The sequence below is a fragment of the Columba livia genome, chromosome 6 (assembly GCF_036013475.1).
Source record: "Columba livia isolate bColLiv1 breed racing homer chromosome 6, bColLiv1.pat.W.v2, whole genome shotgun sequence".
Classification (NCBI taxonomy): Eukaryota; Metazoa; Chordata; class Aves; order Columbiformes; family Columbidae; genus Columba; species Columba livia.
This window is the reverse complement of record NC_088607.1, coordinates 25,487,920-25,503,792: the sequence shown is the minus strand read 5'-3', so window position 1 is coordinate 25,503,792 and position 15,873 is coordinate 25,487,920. Positions and strand designations below refer to the sequence as shown.

The 15,873-nt window shown below is 37.7% G+C and overlaps 1 protein-coding gene across 2 annotated transcripts in view; it reads left to right on the top strand.

Annotated features, from left to right (window-relative positions):
* Positions 1-15,873, top strand: part of POLR3A (RNA polymerase III subunit A) — a 35,338-nt gene that overhangs the window by 17,047 nt on the left and 2,418 nt on the right. Inside the window, exons 19-31 of one of the 2 annotated variants that reach the window (XM_065067583.1) lie at positions 639-776; positions 1,315-1,485; positions 2,306-2,419; positions 3,652-3,687; positions 7,066-7,152; positions 7,242-7,324; positions 8,167-8,337; positions 8,895-8,988; positions 9,099-9,191; positions 9,619-9,783; positions 10,454-10,618; positions 10,941-11,072; positions 12,427-12,559. In XM_065067583.1, the coding sequence (XP_064923655.1) occupies positions 639-776; positions 1,315-1,485; positions 2,306-2,419; positions 3,652-3,687; positions 7,066-7,152; positions 7,242-7,324; positions 8,167-8,337; positions 8,895-8,988; positions 9,099-9,191; positions 9,619-9,783; positions 10,454-10,618; positions 10,941-11,072; positions 12,427-12,559 (1,582 nt within the window). The remainder of the gene's footprint in view (positions 1-638; positions 777-1,314; positions 1,486-2,305; positions 2,420-3,651; positions 3,688-7,065; positions 7,153-7,241; positions 7,325-8,166; positions 8,338-8,894; positions 8,989-9,098; positions 9,192-9,618; positions 9,784-10,453; positions 10,619-10,940; positions 11,073-12,426; positions 12,560-15,873) is intronic. The other variant, XM_065067584.1, reaches the window with a different exon arrangement.

Below are 15,873 nucleotides of genomic sequence, written 5' to 3'. Positions count from 1 at the left end.
AACTATAACTTTTTTACTGATTTAGAAAACACTACCTGTTAAATAACAGCAAAAAAGTGATCCTCTAAGGTGAACCTTTTTGTATGTTGTATATTGTTCTGTGTGATCATGGAGGCAGTTTGGTGTTATTTGACTTAAAGGGATGCCTGCATAAAGTTCATTTGCAAGAACTCTTCTCAGAGGCGAGAGCAAACCATTTGAAATAATTAGTTATGTACATATATCCAGTCTTATTTTTTCTGGATTCCTTAGTCTTCAGTACGGCAAATACCTTTGTTATTCTATTGCAACATGAACATTCTTATTTCAATTTTTGCAACTCTAAGGGAGGCCGAAGTGTTCGAAGCTGGTGTAGTGTTTGCAAGGGATGGCTGGGAGCATGAAAAGCCTTGGAGGCGGAGGAAGAAAGTCTATTAGATTATTTTGAAAGAACTAGGAAAGGGTTTTGAAGCCTTTGTTCAGATGTGAAATACAGACATTAACTTCAAAGCTAAATGCAGCCGAGACAATTGCTCTGTGTTTGTGTATGTGTTGGCTAACTATCTGAGAGAATTTAGATGACATACAACCTGTTTTTCTGTAACATGCATACGAAATGTACATTGAATTTTAAGCCCATTTTCCCCACTCTTCTCTAGCTCCCAGCAGCAAAAGGCTTTGTTGCTAACAGCTTCTATTCTGGGTTGACTCCCACTGAATTTTTTTTTCATACGATGGCTGGTCGAGAAGGTCTGGTTGATACAGCTGTAAAAACAGCCGAAACTGGATATATGCAGGTAACTGACAGTGGAGTGAGGCTTTTATCAGCCTTGCAAAAGGAAGATGTTTCTTATGTGCATGTTGAGGTGAGGGAGAAGGGCTTTCATTATGTGTGTGTGTGTGTCTGTTTTTAACCTGTGAAATACAAGACTGGTTTTAATTCCATAAGCAAAAAGTGGTGTATCCCTTGAGAAATAAACCTGATTGGAAGAATATTAATATTCTGGTAAAAAGAAATAAATTTCCTCGGGCTATTGTATAATAGTTTCTTGCAACTTAGCATTATGTTTCCTATATGATGTGATTTCTAAATGTGAAAAATTGTGTGGTTGCTTTAAATTTTATTATTGTTGGCTTTCATGTTCTGGAGAATGTAAAGTAAAGCCCTAGGGATAACGTATGACTTAAAATAGGTTTCCATGCCTTCTAATCACTGTGTCAGATTTATTTCCCTTGTCCAGTTTTTATACTTTTCATAATCCAAATCAATAGCTTTTTTTCTTAAAAAAGGATTCCATTTACTTTCCTTGCGCCTTTTTTCTTTCCCCCCCTCAGAGGCGGCTGGTAAAATCACTGGAAGATCTTTGCTCGCAGTACGATTTGACAGTCAGAAGTTCTACTGGTGACATTATACAGTTTATTTATGGAGGAGATGGCTTGGATCCTGCAGCCATGGAAGGGAAGGATGAACCGCTGGAATTCAAGCGAGTTCTAGACAATATCAGAGTAAGGATTACTGAAATCTTTGTTGGAAGTGTGAAAAGACTAAGAAGCATGTAGGATGAAGTAATAAATTAAGGAGAAAATTGTTTCAGTTGGAGAATTTATTTTTGAATCACCTCTTTGAGTGGTTCTGGTCAGCCTTTCAGCATGTGTGTGCTAAGAGTTACAGGTATTTTTTACATTGGAACAGAGCAGCTAGGACCAAACTCTGTGTGTAAGCTGGGAAAAATAAAATGTTTTTTCTGTGCTTAGACATAGTTCTAGGGCCTAACACCCAGCTCACTAGATAAATTACTGCTGGCTTAGTTGGATCCTGGATTGGACAAAGTAAGTCCTTATTAAATCAAGGTGTGTGTTCTTTGTGTTGAACGGCTGCTTCTGTGAGAGGCCTGATGTGGTGTTTAGTAACTCTGGACACGCTGTGTTGTCTGAAGAATGGAATAGTTGGGTTTGGGGTTTGTGGTTGCTTTGATTGTTGGTTGTTCTTCACCCTGCCCCTGAGAGAAAAGCCTTTTGCTGACGTGAATCTTCAGATTTCTGTAATGTGAGTGTAATGAGTTGATAGAGTTAGAAATGTGTGTGTGTGTGTTTACCTTCAGGTTTAAAGAAGTCGAAGTGCATGTGGAGCTTCTCTTCACAGTAGTTTGGTATTACGTAGTAAAAACAAAACAAAAAAAAACAAAAAACCAAACACAAAAAACCCCACCGAACACCAGAACTGAGGAATATTATTAATCAGTTGTATATATCTATATTATTTTTCTTTACAAGGAAGTTTTTGTGTATATGTTTTATGTGAAGAAGTAATTGTTTTCTTCTTAAGGCTGTGTATCCATGCCGAAGTGAACCAGCCCTTAGTAAAAATGAATTGGTGTTAACATCTGAGTCCATAATGAAGAAGAATGAGTTTCTGTGCTGCCGAGACAGTTTTCTGCAGGTAACTATCTCATTTCCTTATCACAATGTGATTAACTTTTCCTTATAAATCAAGTAAATGAAATAAAATGATTTTATCAGTCTGTAGGAGCAGTGGCTGAATTTTATGAATTAGTAGCAGTAGTAGTAGTTTTTTCAGTAATATATTTGTACATTCAGGGCGCGGGGAGGTAGGACCAGTAATTTTAATTCTTGTTATGGTAGTTGTTCATATTCACCACAGGAGCTTTAGAACTAAGAGAAAAATCGAGTAATTTTTGAGTAGGAGATGCTGTGGAGATACCTGGCTGGAATTTCTCTCCCTAGCAAGGTGCTACAGGAATTGTGCGCTTCTCCTAGGATGTCAGCAATGAAATTATACTGACGCTATGTATGAAACCACTTGGACTGAGTCTCATGCTCTGTTATGCATGTGTTTTGATATTATCAACTTTCTGAATAACTGTTTTTACTCATTTGCTTACTTTCCCTTAATAGAAACACGAGCTATACACTTGCCCCTGTTTACTGTGCTTTCCTATGATACTAACCCAGCAGAAAATATCTGTCAAATGGAGTGCTTTGCTGGGCAGGGTTATATTCTGGGGAGTACTTAATTGTCTTTTAAGGATGAGTGGACATTTACATGACTGTTTACACTTGGGATTGTAAAAATCAATTTGTTTGAAAGAGCTTTAAGCGTTTTTAGTATTTGTGAGAGTAGTCGTGCTTAAGACTACTTTGGGAGACAGTGATAAAAACTGTAGAGTTAAGCTGTCTGTGGACACATAGTGGTATTACCTTGGTGAACCTTCTGGTTACTGGCAGTGATGAGAACAACATGAATTTAGTTTCCTGCTTTTGAAGGGTTTCTTTTTAGTAGACTAGAGTGCTTCAGAGCAGAAAGTGACAAAGCTAGTAAGCAGTTGTTTATAAACCTGATTTGCAATTCCATTAATAGAGCAGAGTTGAAAATAAAATTGCATCCATGCTTGAAATATACTGTAGATCTTAACAGCATCTCTGAAGGAAAAGATGTGCAATATAATAATACCAAAGTTTGGAGAGGAAGCTGTTCTTTGAGGTGTACATATTTTTGTTACTATCAGAAAAATCTAAATAACCGCTATTAATTTCAAAAGCACAGATTTGACTACATCACCTTAATAGTAATTAGTTTAATTTAAGATTTTAAAGTTTTAGCTACTGTTACATTTTCTTCTTTCCTTTTTTTTTTTCTGTTCATCCTTGAAGACATTAACTGAGACAGGTTATGAAAAATATAATGAGGTAATTGTAGCATGTGTGTGCACTGTGTGAGCATTAATGTTAGTGCTTTTTAGCTAAAAGTGTGTGTATAGTGCTAATGTAACTGATTAGCATATATAAATTACGGCTTGTTAAATTTTAACGTAGGTGTTCATCACAATAATTTACCCAATTCTTTTTTAATGGTGAAAAACATGACTCATGAAATAATATCCATAGTTGGATTTGAGGAAGCTTTCTTTTAGTACCTGACTTCCCTTTCTGAGACTCATTCTTTCAACCTTCAGGGATATAAGCATGTTTTTTCTGAGGTTTTACTGTCCCTTCCTCCATTTCTCCCTTCCAAAACGGAGCTATTTCTTATCCCTGTTATTTTACCAGGAGGTTCCTATAATAGGGTTATCCACTCTTGTACAGAAAACAGTCTGTCTAAATAGCTTTTTCAAACAGACTGGCATTCGTTCTGCCTGCGCTCCGACCTCACCGGAGGCCTGATGGAAAATCAGATTGCTGGCACAGTTTCAGTTGTGTTAATATTTTAACGTATTTTAGTATTTTAAGATACAGGTGAAGGCAAATTTTTGTTTTCTTCTCATCGAAAGTGGGAATATCTATAAAAACCCACAACAAATAACAACATTTTTCTGTTTGTTTTTTTTTTTCTGTTGGGGTTTTTGGTTTTTTTTGAGTGGATAGAACATGAGTACTGGGGAGCGTGGTGCAAACGTGGAAAGGGCTCAGCACACATCCAGTCAGTGCTGGTGGGTGCGGAGCTGACCGACTGCGTCTGCCTGGACCTACTGCTGAATGCCCTGGGATGGTGTGTACCGCCCGCGTTTCACTGGGCTTCTTCACTGGGGGCGTTCTGACACCAGCAGTGCTTCCCGTCTATAAATGACCCCACTAGCTTGAGTGCTGGGACACAGTTTGCAAACACTGGAGGGACCGGGCTTTATACCCCAGACTGCTGTTTGACTGAACATCAGCTCTGTGAGAACTGACAAAGCCCATGTTGAGCCAGAGTTTATTGTGTCAGTTTTGTGCCTTTTTGTTACTGAGTCCAGAATGAAAGACTTCGTAGGTTTAGACTGTGTGAAAGACCCAATGATTTCTTGAGCTCCCTCTGGATGTTATATGGCTGTGCTCATAAACAGCGTTGCACTGAATATGGTAACCCCTTAGCAACAGACAGACCCAGCAAAGAATGAGCTACAGTTTCTATTCATGGCATAGATTAATCCATAGTTTGGATGAATTGCTAACAGGCAATTGAAAGTTGAGAGGAATAGGTTATTTCCTTTTTTAGTTCTTGTGCGTGAATAAAACTTTTGACAACGAAAAATAAATCTCTTCAGAAATTTATTTTCTATTTCTCACCTTTATTCTTTGGCTCTAGTGCATGGAAGTAATGTATTGTTTGAGTACCTCATTTTTACAATTCAAAATGATGCATAACCATCGACTTAGTATGCTGGGGACATTTGTTTTTTTTTTCAAGTATTTTGGTACTTGGGAACTGTCAAAGGGAAGGTTGACAATGAATAGTTTGCTCTAATGCTTGTTGAACTTGTATGCTGATTTGGTCTCAGGTCTGCCCGATTGTGGTTTTCCTCCATATGACCGCATGAGTAGATCTTTGGCCAGTATGACACTCCTTTTGGGGAGTGGTGGTGGTGTTATTAGTACTGCCCCTGAGTTTCACGTGAGCAGGTGAAAATTTGAAAGAACTTAGTGTTTGGTGTTCTGGAGGGAGAACTTAGTGTTGTACCTTCTGCCTTCTTCCCCTTCCACTCCTCCCTTCCTGCCCCTCCACAAAAGCAGCATCTTTCAAGATAGAACTACAGTCTTTCCTTAGTGGTTGTTTTTTCTCTACAGCAAATGTTCTGAGTAATCTTCTGCAAGTCCTGCAATAATCCTCTTTCTTTTTTTTTTAATGCACCTGTAAATAAAAGGTTAATTTTTCTAACATTATTTTAGGAAATAAATTATCAATTTTATGAAGAGATTTCGAGGTCAAAAGCATTTACAATGGCAAAATATTTCATTTGTGCATTTCTACAACTTACTGCAGGGCAAAAGTGGCAGAAATGTAGGAATGCATCCTGTTGTCATCCAAGTGGGGAAACAACTTGAAGCATCCATTCCAGTAGCACACTTCCGTTGTTGGTTCTTTCGTTTGAACTTTGTTGTTGTATTCACAGAAAATAATCTACTCTCTGAAAATACCTGGAATACCAGTAAAAATGTTGTTATTTTGAGAATCTGAGGATTCTGTTAGGATATAATAGAAGTGTTTTGATAATGATTTATTCATTCAATTATTAAAAAAGAAAAAATTGTAAGTAATTTTTGGTGCCTGGCTACCAGAGTGGTTGGAAGGATTCCAGTAGTGAGTGAAGAATAGGTGATGTTATACAGTCATCATCCTGGCTGTCAGGCAGGACTAATAGGGTGGAAAGGGTTTAAAAGAACTCTAAAAATCCAACTGTTTACTCCTCCACAGAGGCTTTTTTGAATCATTATTGAAGTAGATGGGAAGGATGTATTTTTGCTTTTTGTTTATATTTCGGTCTTGATAAGCCTGTGTTACGGTTATGACTTGCACTGAGTCCACTTTCATGACTTCTGGTGTACATATCTATGTCCAAAGCATAATGCCTGAATGATGTTTCATAAAAATGTTTGATATTTTTCCGACAGTATTGTTTCAATTTATGTTCCAGTAGAGACTGCTAGAACTACTTGGGGTAAGAGAGTTAAAGGCTTAGGTACCACCACATGTTAAATGCAATTACTTGCAAGACCTCTCCACAGCACAGAGAAGTTATTTGAACTATGTTAGCTAGAGACTGACATGTATATACATCAATTTTGAGCGTTTTTTTTCCCACCCAAATGAAGTACATCTTGAATCTCTGAAATCTATCCAGCAGGTGACCGTCATATACTTTCTCTCTTGCCACAGTCTTTCCACTTTGTCTTATTTTGAATACTCAGGAATGGTGAGAGTGTGTTTGTGAGAAAATAAGGATTTGGAGATTGTTGTTGTTGCTGTTATTATTTTGATGGTAGGATCAGTTTCACTAAGTGGTGGGTAGGAAGGAAGGATCACTCGAAGTCAAATCTCTGAAGTTGTCAGTGTGTGCTCAGGATGGATGCTTTTGTTCAGCATGGACCAAATTCCTCATGTACTGCTACTAATTTGTGGTTACATAAGAGTGAATCTGGTTTGCTAAATTCTAGTTTGTGTGTGTGTCTTAAGTTTTGATGTTCTCTCTTCATATTGTGCATTGTTAATCTATGACTGTAAACATTCCATGAGGAGCTTTAAGCAAATAACTTACTGAAGGCTTCGCTAGGAAGGCCATGTTGCTTACTGTTGCTTTAATGTAATTTCAGGAAATTAAAAAGTTCATCAAAGGTGTTTCTGAGAAGATAAAAAAAACTAGGGACAAGTATGGCATTAATGACAATGGCACAACAGAGGTAAATATTTAATTTCAAGGGAGTAATTATGCAGTTATTTTAAATCTTCATAAGCTATTACTTTTCCAACTCTTCTACTCTCTTTTCAGCCACAAGTTTTATATCAGTTGGATAGGATTACTCCAACACAACTGGAGAAGTTTCTGGAGACTTGTAGAGACAAATACATGAGGTAAGTGTTTAGCCGGTTATTTTCTCTCAGTTTATCCCTCTCACCTGCCCCAAATTCAGTATTTATTGCTTTGTTTGCAATCTAGGAGAGTATTTTACTATTTTTACTGAATTAGTGTTGGTTCTGTTGTGAGTGCAATGCAAATAAAGAATAAGAAACAGTTGGCTCAGTGACAAACATTGCAAGATAAACCCCAACACATTGCCACCTACAGGTGAGCTTGTTAAGGGGACGTGTTCTCTTCCTCTCTTGCAGAAAATTGTTCCAGACCTCCAGAGAGTCCATGCAAAACACTGTCAGAATAGTTCAGTTCCAAATCCATGGTTATTCTTGATCTATGGAGTCTCTGTCACACTTTATGCTAACATTCTTGAATCTGTTACACACTTGTAAGAGCCTTTTGTTTGTTATTCTGGATTTTGTTCTGATTAAAAAGTAGTCCACATAATAATTTTTTAAAGAAGATTTCATAGAGGTCTCTTGTGCTTGAACTTATAAAGCAGAGTTTTGGAAATGTTAGAATACCGCATTTCCCTGAATGGGGAATCATGAATCTATTGCTTGATGCTTAAGAGGAAGAGGACAAGCATTTTGTTTTCTGTTATGGATATTACATGAATCCATGGAATGCCTGTGTGACAGAGCATCCTCTTGCCTTGCATGAGATCAGCGACTTGAGTATTGTTGGCCTTTTAACCTCTCTCATGTTTGTTTATTGAAAAAAAATAAAAAAAGTTCTCATATGTCTACTGGAATAGTTGGTGTCTTTCCTTGCTTCGGATTTTATGCCTTTTTGGGTTCTATGTCTCTTTACTTTTTTAATGAGAGAATTTCTTTATCAGGGCGCAGATGGAGCCTGGTTCTGCAGTAGGAGCTCTTTGTGCACAGAGTATTGGTGAGCCTGGCACACAGATGACTCTGAAGACTTTCCATTTTGCAGGCGTTGCTTCAATGAACATTACCTTGGGTGTGCCAAGAATCAAGGAAATCATTAATGCTTCAAAGGCTATTAGGTTTGGTTTGTTTTTTTCCCTTTGCTTAAGTGAAACCTGATGGATAAATTTGCAATATGTGACAGCCTTTCCCTGTTCTCAGAAATATACTATACAACATTGAATGCATAGAATACACAAACAGGAAAAGTGTAGCGTCTTTCCAATTAAGAAATACTTGGGCCCAAGAATGACAGGTTTTCTTTTTTTCTGAAAATCAAATTAAGTGTTTACTTATGAAGTTGAATATTCCATTAGGTTTCTCTGCTATACTGTGAAGCTTTCTGGTGTTTAGTGGTAGTTGAAGCAAACCGCTTCCGCGGTTGCCATGAACCCATACTTAAACAATAGTAGAATAGTGTATAGTCACTAGTTGTTGTCTTGTAATCTTTTGTATGTGTGCTTGTTTTTACCAACCTGAAGTACATGAACAATAATTTTCTTAAATGTACCCACGTAAGGTGAAGGTCTCATTATCATATTAAATATTACTCTAGATGATGAGGGAGATTCTGTAAGGCAAACAGTTTCCTAACTGTGTTTTTTTTTTTGTGTGTGTGTGTGTTTATTCTTTGTAGCACCCCTATTATAACAGCACAACTGGATAAAGATGATGATCCTGATTTTGCCCGCCTGGTTAAAGGAAGAATTGAGAAAACTTTATTAGGAGAGGTAGGAAAAAATGTATTATTGCTAATGCTTTAAGTATAAGCATTAGCCAATTGCTGTGGGGCATTTTAACCATTTTCATATGCTAACTATTTCATCCTTATCTCTTAAAGATTTCAGAATATATTGAGGAAGTGTTTCTTCCAGATGACTGTTTCATCCTAGTGAAGCTGTCTTTAGAGCGCATTAGACTACTGAGATTAGAGGTGAGTTGTTCAGTTCTTGTGCAGAATATGCCTTGGGTAAATTCCCAAGGGTCTCTTAATCCTGTCTTGGAAACAGAAATTTAGACCAGTGGAAGTTAAAAAAAGAAAAAAAGAAAGTAAACTAAGGATGTTCTGTAGCTACATTACATCTGGATTTTTTTTCCTTGTAAAGTGGATAATTTTTCCTTTATTTGGAAATGAGAGAATATACTTTCATTACATGGTGTCTGCTAAATACAAGGATGCCATTTCTGTCAACATATAGGCCGATACCCTATTGTAGTTCATGCAATTTGTAAGAGTAACAATTTTTGTTAATTTTTCTATGTTCTGCTTTTTTATCTTCTGTTGAAAGACTGCAGCATGTCCTTGATCATATTTATATAAGGGAAGTATCCTGATGTTTACTGGCTGACTTTTGCCACAGGTGAATGCAGAGACTGTGCGCTACTCTATTTGCATATCTAAACTCAGAGTGAAGCCTGGGGATGTTGCTGTCCATGGAGAAGCAGTTGTATGTGTGACCCCTCGTGAAAATAGCAAGAGTTCAATGTATTATGTATTGCAGTCCCTGAAGGAAGAACTACCGAAGGTAAAAAACAAAGGCTGTCCCATGTTTTTGTGGGAGGTAATCAGTAACAATAATTTGGGGTTCTGTAGTGGGAAGATGAAGTAATTCCTGTCAGTATTGACAATGAAGATGGGCTGAGATCATAACTCTTAGATTACGATGCTACTGCTTTACAGCTGAAACTAAGCCTTGGTTACTAATCCTTATAAATAAAATTGAAGCCACAATACTTTCCTGACAATATTTACTGAAGCATTCTGAATGCAGCAGTTGTGTGAAATAATTGCATCTTCTTCTAGCTACATGTAGAGTGGAACCATATGACAGTATTTGGCATTTTTGCAGCTGTGAGGACACTGTCTACTTTGGATTTTGGAAATCCTGATAGGTGAACCTTAGTTATGATGCTGGCTCAGTTGTGTGGATATACCACCATTCAGAGACCCAGATCTGAGTGTGAGGATATCTGGCATAAAATATAAAATGTAGGTAGTGTGAAAGGTTTAAAGTGTGAATGTCACGTTTGCACTAGTGTATTTAAGAACAGGAAATCTTCTTTCATATATATTTTAATTGAGCATTTACTCGAAAGGCTGGAGCTTCCAATTGTGTTTGAGCACTAAAAAGGGTTACCCTTTTATACTGCGTTACTGTACACATCAAAGTTACTATGTTTATTTGTTTTGTGAAGGTTGTAGTGCAAGGTATACCAGAGGTTTCCCGGGCTGTCATTCATATTGATGAACAAAGTGGAAAGGAAAAATATAAACTTCTAGTTGAAGGTGATAATCTGCGAGCTGTTATGGCTACTCATGGAGTGAAAGGAACAAAAACGTCCTCTAACAACACTTATGAGGTAATGTTCCAATGGGTACTGTGGGTTTTTCCCCATAGCATCTTATAATAAGTGCTTGTTTGTGCTCAGATGCAGCAGTTGATATGTAATCAAGCCTGATTTCACTAATAGTTGTCAGAATGCATTAACACAAGTGAGCAATTCGACTGGCAACACTGTTCACTTCAAAGAAGCTTTTTCTATAAATATTTTTAAAATGGAGAAATGCAAAAGGGTAGTAATGGAAATGACGTATTATCTGACTTCAGATGGTATTTGTTCCAGGGAAATGCTTGCTCCAAGCATTTGGCTCTTCATTAATCTGACAAAATCTCCCATGTAGGTAGAGAAGACACTAGGAATTGAAGCTGCTCGGACAACCATTATCAATGAGATTCAGTATACAATGGTGAACCATGGTATGAGCATTGACAGGAGACATGTTATGTTACTGTCTGATCTAATGACTTACAAGGTTTGTACTGTGCTTTTTCTAAATGTTACACTAGTCTGTTTATGCAAATTAATTTTATCGTGTTTGAGAAGGGCGAGTGAGCTAGGGAGATGGAAATCAGCTATAGTTTTAAAGAACTCTAAGTTATACTAACCAAATACTTATGTTTGTTTGTCAAATAAAATACTTAATTAAACTAGGTCTTGGGGGTGTGGAGGAGAAGGTCTATTTTTACTGAAAACAAGCTGGGGAGTCATAATTTCTTATTGGAAATAGTAATCCTAAAAATTGTGGCATGAAAATCAACTGTTTGGGTAACCATGCATGCAATTTAAGGCTTGCTGTGCAGAAAACCACATGAGGTGTGGTTCATAGCAGCTGCACTGTATATAAGGGTCAAAGCATACAGACATTACAAATAGAATCAGATTACATGTAGAGAATGAGCAGCCTTCTAGAACTTGCTAGTAGAAAATCCCTATCTGTTCTTTATTGATGGATTTTCTCTCCTTCACATCCAGTATGTTTTTTACATTTGAGTACATTTAGTGAAGTGAGATTTTCCACTTTGCCTGCCAGAGTGCAAGGGTTTGAGTCAAATGGATGGAGGAGTTCTGACTTCTCCCAGAACTGTAGGGCTTTGTTGTCCTGAGCTGCAGCAGTCCCCGGGCTGGCTCTGTGGAGCTGCCACACAATAGTGGAAAAGGGCATCAGAGCGCAGTGTTTCACACTTGCTGGGCTCCTAGCATTCTTTTGTTGGGACTTTTGACTTCTGCTTCTGTGCACAGTCTGTTATAATCAGGAAGTTTGTTAGAAACAGAGGCAGAAATAAACCAAGCTAGTTTAAGAAGCTAATTTCTTTTTTTTTCTGGAGAGTGTAAAAATGAAGATTTAACATCTGTGATGTTCAGGCAGCTCAAGTCAGATTTATCAGTAGACAGCAGGCAGTAGCTTCAGCATAGTGCTCTCAGAACCCACTCAAGTTTGTAGCTCACCAGCTAGTTTTATAGTTGCGTGATTTTTTTTTTTCTCATGGCCATGATTCTCTCAATCTTTCCAATATCCTTGCTTGAAAAAAAGTAATCTATTGACCATTTATAACAGCTTCTGTTGTATATATGAATAATCACTTCTGTTTTATTTAAATATTGATTGCTACCATACTATTAACCTTCAGAATGTTTAGCTGCAAACCAGCGTATTATGACAATGCTACATTGCAGATAGTAACCTTTTTACTTACCATTTATTTCATGTGTTTGTTAGAATAGAAGCTAGTTTTCTGTTGTTCACTTGATTTGCCTCTTCAGCAAACATAACTGACCTCCAGCCACTATTGTGATGTTCTGTCTTTCGGTTTTTTCCATCAATCAAGGGTGAGGTGCTGGGCATTACTAGGTTTGGACTGGCAAAAATGAAGGAAAGTGTGTTGATGCTGGCTTCCTTTGAAAAGACTGCAGACCATCTCTTTGATGCTGCCTACTTTGGACAGAAGGATTCTGTTTGTGGTAGGTATTACAAATTCTGCTGCAGTTTGCAGTCTTTACCCAGCATCTGTAAACCTCTTCAAAGCATTGGACTTTTGCCCCTGTTAAGCTTACTTGTCAAAAACTTCAGGTCTGAGGCTGATCCATACTTCTTGATCCTAGAAATGTGGTGGATGTTTCTCTACTTCAAATCTCAATCAGAGATCTTGAAATCAGTTGGAGATTTGTGGTATGTTTCTTAAAGTAAACTTTTAGTAATTTGGTTTTACTTCTCACTGCATAGCTCATTGAAATACCAGGAAGTCTGTCCCACTATCAGTAGTTCTGTTTTTTCAACTGTGAAAGTTTGTGTATCTTCAACATGTAGAGCTGATGAAGGAATCTAGTACCCCATTCAGTCTTTAAAGTTTGTTTTCATTCCTACCAAGAGGCAAAAGACATAGATGTCTTTTGCATAGGAGACTATCATACTGTGCATAATGGTTGCTTATGTGATTTGTCAGTTTTACATAGAAATTAACAAAGTTCTTGACTTCTTTAGTTACTTCTGATCTAAATAGGTTAAAATTGTGTTTGCATTTTTTTCTTTTTCATTAGAAGCCTTGTTTATCAGTACTCCGTTCATTAACAGAACAGAGAAGATCCCTGTCCTGAGAAACAGGTTTTTAAATTTATCTATAAATTTAAAAATTATAAAGTTATAAAGTTAAATTCATTAACACCCACTGAATAATCTTCTCACCAAATTCATGAAAGAATCTGATAAGAGTTTAAAAATACATGAGCTTGTGCATACAAGTTTATGCGCACATACATACAGCCAAATACAAAATTCAAATAGAGGAATTTTCTCATTCTGTTTGTCTCTTAATTTTGCATTTCTGCCATGTACTCTAATATTTGGAATTGAAAGTATTTTTCTTTTTTTAAACTTCTTTGCCTCCATTCCTCCCAGATTTCTCTCTACTTTAAGCTACATACATTTTGGGATTATTTGTTAACAAGTCTCTCTCTAGTAGTTTAAACAGAGAAAAGGAGAAGTCAGGCAGATTTTGCCCTCTCATCATTTGTTTATGTAATGCCTGCCGTCCCAGAGCTCTAACCGCTCATTTGGAGTTTCTGGGTGCTAATGATGTATAAAAATATGAGTGTATTATGTTAAGGTCTAGTGGTCTGTATATATTTCTAGGTGGTCTTAGAAAGTGTAGTCAATTTCAAACAGTGCTTTGTGGACACCGTGTTTTCTGAATCCCTGGAAGCTGTCAGAAACTTTTGTGCTATTAGTTTGTATTTTAAGAACTCTGCCACTTTCTGACTGTCCAGCATTCCACGTGACTGGGATTTTTTAATTATTATAACTATTATTATTATTTGTGCATGACTAAAGCAAAGATCCTATGGGAGATTGATTCCATCCTGGACCCTAAGAAAAAATAAATATTTTCTCAAAGTCTCCTCTGAGCCGGTAAAATCTTGTTTTGAATAATGTGGGAACCAAAGATCTTTTGATGTTGCCTTCTATATAAAAGTCTTAGTTTAAGTAAGAAAATGGAATGAACAAAACAAAATTGTTGTCTGTCTTCCAAAACTTGAGAGAGAATACTGGTTTGCTTGAATGCAAGTGCTGTGCAGCTGCCTGACCTGGCCATCACTGGTTACCTCTTGGAATTACTGTGAAAAGACTCTTAGACGCTCATGGTTTTGCATCTCCAGAGCAGTAAAAAATTATAAATATTGCCAAGAAAAATGAGTATGTACCCAAAATTAACTGTATGTCCTGAACTGAATGGCATCTCAAATCAGTGCTTCTCCTGAATGTGTGGGTGTAGTTTTAGACCATGTGGCCTTTGAATCCCTTTTGTTTTGCAAGATGCTTTTTAACACCACAACAAAATGGGACAAAGCTGCTCCCTGTTTTTACCTGCATAAAGAGAAGCATTTTCTTTTGAGAATTGCTGATCCCACCTGTCGGTGGGCAGAGTGGGTTGGAACAAGAGCGAAGGATGAGATCCAGTTCCAGCAGCAGCCACTGCAGCAGCAGGATCAGCAGGAGAGCTAGACGAGGTTCCTGGGGACATGGTTGGGCTTGATGATCTTGATGGTCTCCTCCAACCAGAATGATTGTATGATTTGATGAGATGCAGTCGATTTGCCTTTCTGTCCCCTTCCCAAGGAGCAGCCAACAGCACTCTCATTTCTAACTTCAAAGTGCAACTGCCAGCTACAGATCACTGCTGTGATACTCATAAATGAGGATGTGATCTGGAAGGGAAGTGTCAAGAATATGCTTCCCAATTAGAGCAGTGTGACTGGCTTCATCTCTGCCTAGCTTCTTCCAGCTGAAAGCGAGAGCAGCAGTGCCTTGCTGTCAGCTACATGCTTAGGTCTGCAAGAGATGACAACTGATAGTGTTACAAGGCATTGCACTGAAGGAGGCTTGAATGGTCAGTGGAGTGGAGTGTGCTGTCCTGGCAGTTGTTCTGCCATCATCAACATCATTATCGCACCCTCCCGGAATGATTGCTGTTGGCCTCCAGTTTACATTGATCTGAGCAGATAGAGGACACGCGCTTGGTTGTTACAGTGGCATTTTCTGCTAGACACGACTGCCGTCAGGTGAAGGGAGTCGTCTGCAAGGTGCAAGGGAGGTGGGGAGGAAGGGCTCCTGGTTATGCACATGGAAGTACTGCAGGGCAAGGAGGATTTCCAGAATTTAAGTGCAAGTTTCATGGTTCAGAGGTTGGCTCAGCTTGAAAGGTTATTGTGCAAAAACAGTTAAGTTTTATTTTGTTAGAAAAGTATTTCTTCTATCCATTGGAACCTGTGTGCTGTAGGGGCTGTACAGATTAGTGGGCCTGATTATACAGCGACTAACTCCTAGGAGTTCTATTTTGCACAAGATTGTTACGGTATGGTGTTGGAAAATGCAGTAGAAATGCAGCAATGGTCTAAGAGTAAAAATACTGAGTCTTCATTCATATACGTTTAATTTACCAATCAAATGTTGCCCAAATTTTAAGCAAATTTATTTTCATCCTTTGTGCATTCAAAGGTGCAGCTATTTATTGTTATTTTCTTAAACATTTATGTGAAGGACAATATTCTTATATTCCTGAGAATGTGTGAAAGTGTCATTTGAATTATAACAGTATGCCAAGAAAAAAAGCACTGGTATCCATCGGATAGCTTGCTTTTGATGTGGATTGTTCTTTGGGAAAGTTATATACATCAGTAGACCTGGGATATAAATCTGTCAGCACATTGCTGTGAAAATGTTATCGCTATCAAAAATAATTGGGGCAGACTAAATCTTTAAATTCAAACCAAGCATGTTT